The sequence below is a fragment of the Bremia lactucae genome, linkage group LG4 (genome assembly GCF_004359215.1).
Source record: "Bremia lactucae strain SF5 linkage group LG4, whole genome shotgun sequence".
Classification (NCBI taxonomy): Eukaryota; Oomycota; class Peronosporomycetes; order Peronosporales; family Peronosporaceae; genus Bremia; species Bremia lactucae.
The window spans coordinates 4,679,042-4,682,756 of record NC_090613.1 but is presented as its reverse complement, the minus strand read 5'-3'; the positions used below and the strand labels follow the sequence as shown (position 1 = coordinate 4,682,756).

At 41.9% G+C, this 3,715-nt stretch overlaps 2 protein-coding genes across 2 annotated transcripts; both read right to left on the bottom strand.

Annotated features, from left to right (window-relative positions):
* Positions 1–1,094: 1,094 nt before the first annotated feature.
* On the bottom strand, positions 1,095–1,444 carry CCR75_009527 (uncharacterized protein; the record flags this gene model as incomplete). Its single annotated transcript, XM_067967566.1, has 1 exon — positions 1,095–1,444. Exon 1 carries the CDS (start codon positions 1,440–1,442, stop codon positions 1,095–1,097), a length of 348 nt encoding a protein of 115 aa, XP_067816994.1. The 5' UTR covers positions 1,443–1,444.
* On the bottom strand, positions 1,445–1,630 carry CCR75_009526 (uncharacterized protein; the record flags this gene model as incomplete). The annotated part of the gene is made up of 1 exon (XM_067967565.1): positions 1,445–1,630. The coding sequence occupies one exon, from the start codon at positions 1,628–1,630 to the stop codon at positions 1,445–1,447; it is 186 nt and encodes a 61-aa protein (XP_067816995.1).
* Positions 1,631–3,715: the final 2,085 nt, after the last annotated feature.

Here is a 3,715-nt window from a genome sequence, read left to right as displayed (position 1 = left end):
CGCGGCTGCACGAACTGCAGCCGAAGGCGCAACACTATCGTCACACCGCATGAGTTGATTCGTCATGCGATGGAATTTGAAATGATGGATCTGACCAATCAACATCATTTTAAAAATATAGTGGTCACATAGCGACCACTCCATCCAATGACATTCAGAGTGATTGTCGTTTAAGGGATGGGTGGTGTAACGGGGCATATCGTTTCATCAAATTAACACTTAAAGGTTGTTAATTAATATATTTCCTAAAAGGTAGAAATAATTTGAAGGATATTACTTTATATAGTAATATTCAGAATTCTTATCCACAAATAGCTATAGACCATTATACCTATTTATTACGCAGACTAATCAGCTGTAGAAGTAATCAAAGAGAGAGCTACAGATAAGATCGAGATAATATCTCATTTACATGTTTAGTATTAGATTATAATTAAGTTAGCATTTGCAAAGATAGAATAAGAGACACTTAATTATATTAAATACAGTTTTCATTTTACCCTCTTAAAGCTAGTTGCCTTAACGAGAAGTCTTCCTCTGCTCGTACTAGTGTACGTGAAATAACGTAGGCACCACGCAACTGAAGCAGTGCGAAGTGGACTTGTACTGAAACAGTACAAGTCGTAGTGCCCCCTTACATTGGCTATTCTGCATGAGTATAAAAGATCGCTTGTTACCTCAAAGAGCGTACAATAACAAAAACGAATGATATTTTCTTAGAAGAGCTTGCTCACAATTCAACAAGAGAGTACAACAGACTCTCCAAGCCATCCATCGCATGCTTAATCGCCTCCATCGAGTTCGCGTATGAAATGCGCATGCCAAATTCGTCGCCGAACTATGAGCCAGGCACCACAGCGACGTGCTTCTCCCGCAACAGGTACGCACAAAGGTCGTCGACACTTTGAAGTGTCACGCATTTGTTAGGAATAAAAGCCTTTTTTCCTTGAAATACGATGACAAGTCCAGATAAACATAAAACGCGGATGAAGGGTACGCAAAGTGGATAATTTGCATGGCCGTTAATCGCTTGATAATATAGTGACGCTTGATGTCGAGATTTTTCATCGCTTTGGTAATGCGGCGCTTTCCAGTCAGGGTTCACCCACGCACAAAGACCATACTTTCTTGCCCTCCGCCTTTATTTGTTTCGTTTGACCGTGTTTCAGCATGGTTTTGGCATTTGTCACTTTTTGAAAGATTGGATTCAGCGGATACTTGTCCGACATACTCGGTTGCATGGGAGTCTGTACACCGGTGGTCTTGGGTAACAGCTGGGCTGTAGCCATGGAATCTTTGCTGTGTAAAATTGCACAAGTACCCAAAATGCGCATGAATACGCAAAGCTCGCTGAGGCGGTTAATTCCCTTTGACAGGCTATTATCCGTGAGATCGCGTTGTACGTCCACGTAAAAGAAGTACTGGTATCTGTTGGATTGCATGGTCACCTCGCTGGTTTGATTGACTGTTTCACTGCTGCATGGACGATTTCAATTTTGATTAAATCAAGGTTGTAATGTGTGAAAGCTGCAACCGCGTGGGTGAGCATGCCGCTCACGAGGCTGTCCTTAAAACCAAACACGAGGGACGTCTTAAGCCTTTCGGCACTGATTTTTTTATCCAGCGTCATGCCTTATTTATTACACAGCAAGAAGAAGCAATTGTGCGGGTAATGGTTCAGCTGTTGCTCGGGCGTCGTTGAGCCGATTCGGTTTGCCAAAGCGTTAGAAACTTTCTGGAATCTTCTCTAGGGGAAAAGTAGAGCGTGGCCGCATTACGACGTGCCTGTAACGGGGTGTATCGCTCTCGAAGGTACGCTGTTGGTGTTCTGGTTTGTTGTTCTTCATGATTAAGCCAAATAAGTCGTCACGGGAGCGGTAATCCGGCTCCTCGTAATTGTTAACGGCCAAAGAACTTGGTAGTCGCAAGGGACGAAGTCTACTGTGAGTATGATGCGTTAACACCCTCCCTTGGCATCAGCTGCTGAGTCCATCTTTCTTCACATAATGACGGACCAGAAGCTTCCAGCATTCTGCAGACTTTTATATAGTTAAGGGAAACAACTCAAAAAATACTTAGAATCTTTATAGCCAGTCACGATGCTATGCAACGTTATTCGGTATAATTATGTTTCCAGAGCTTCACATCATACGGTAAATACCAAACGCCATAGCCTGCTTGCTATTTCCTTCTAAAAAATTTCAACAACAAAATGATCGATAGGAAATGTAGGTAATGTAGGTAATATCTTGATTACTGTAAAACGCCATATCGAATTCACACATCTGTTTCGTTTGACATGCACAGCGATGCACAATGCGATACATTAATATGCCCTAGGACTTTTTAAGATCCTTCCACATGGAGAGTCTGCTGGATGATCTTATTAAACTGTGAGCAAGGTCTTCCTAAAAAATGTGATTCGTTTTTGTTACTATCAAGAATTTTTATATTCAAGCAGAACAGCCAACGTATGATTGCCAAATTTGCTTCCAATTAGAAAAGAAAATGTTTTAACTCGAACCCAAAACTTCTGCCGAGCAACGTTAAGTTTTTTTCTGGCATGGACTCGCACTTTATGTAAACGTAAACTCAAATGGGGTCTCTTATCGTACGATGAAAACAGGCACTGGGAGAAACGGGGAACTACGACTTGTACTGCTTCAGTACAGGTCCACTTCGTACTGCTTCTGTTGCGAGTGGTGCCTTACGTTGTTTCACGTACACTAGTACATACAGAGGAAGACTTCTCTTTAAGACAACTAAATTAAAGAGGGTTAAATGAAAATTGTATTAATATAATTAAGTTTCTCTTCTTTCTATCTGTTAATGCTAACTAATTTAAAACTTATACTAAACATGCAATTGAAATCTTATCGGTCTCTCTCTCTTTGGTTGCGTTTACAGCTGATTAGTCTGCGGGATGGCTAGATATAATGGCCTATACCTATTTATGGATAAGATTTCTGAACATTACTACATAAAGTAATATCCTCCAAATATTATCTACCTTTTAGATAATATATTAGCTAACAACCTTTACGTGTTAATTTCATGTAACCCTACACCCCGTTACATCACCCCTCCCTTAACCGACAATTACTCTGACTGTCATTGGATGGAGTGGTCACTATGTGACCACTTAATTTTAAAATGATGTTTATTGTTCAGAACCAACATTTTAATTTCCATCGCATGATAACAAATTCATGCGGGGTGCTGATAGTGCGGCGGCTTCGGCTGCGGCTCGTGCAGCCGCGTGTGACGAATTGTTATCTCTTGCGGCAGACGTTTCGTCTGCCGTAGTATCTTTTACTCGCGCAACACTAGATGTTGCGAGTGCACGTGGTGATTCACCACGTGAATACGACCCCTCTTTGGAGGTCGACTACGAATGCGAGTCGGACGAAATGGCTGACTCGGGAAGAATAGAGCAATCGCCTGATAGAAGTCAGGCGGCTGACTATGAGCCTTCGAATGAGAGGGCTCAATTTGATAGACGAGTTAATAGTCTATTTGGTTCCGACGATGAGGATGATCACTCATCGCCCCGTTCCGTCTCCCGTACGGTCACCTGCACCTGTTCTGTGCAAGGGGATGACGATGGCGTAAGCCATCGTAATAAAGTTCTTGTGGTAGAAACTTGAACGGCTAATCAATAGATTGTCTGGAGAGACTACTCCTCACAAAAAATATCCCTTATTTATTGCGACAA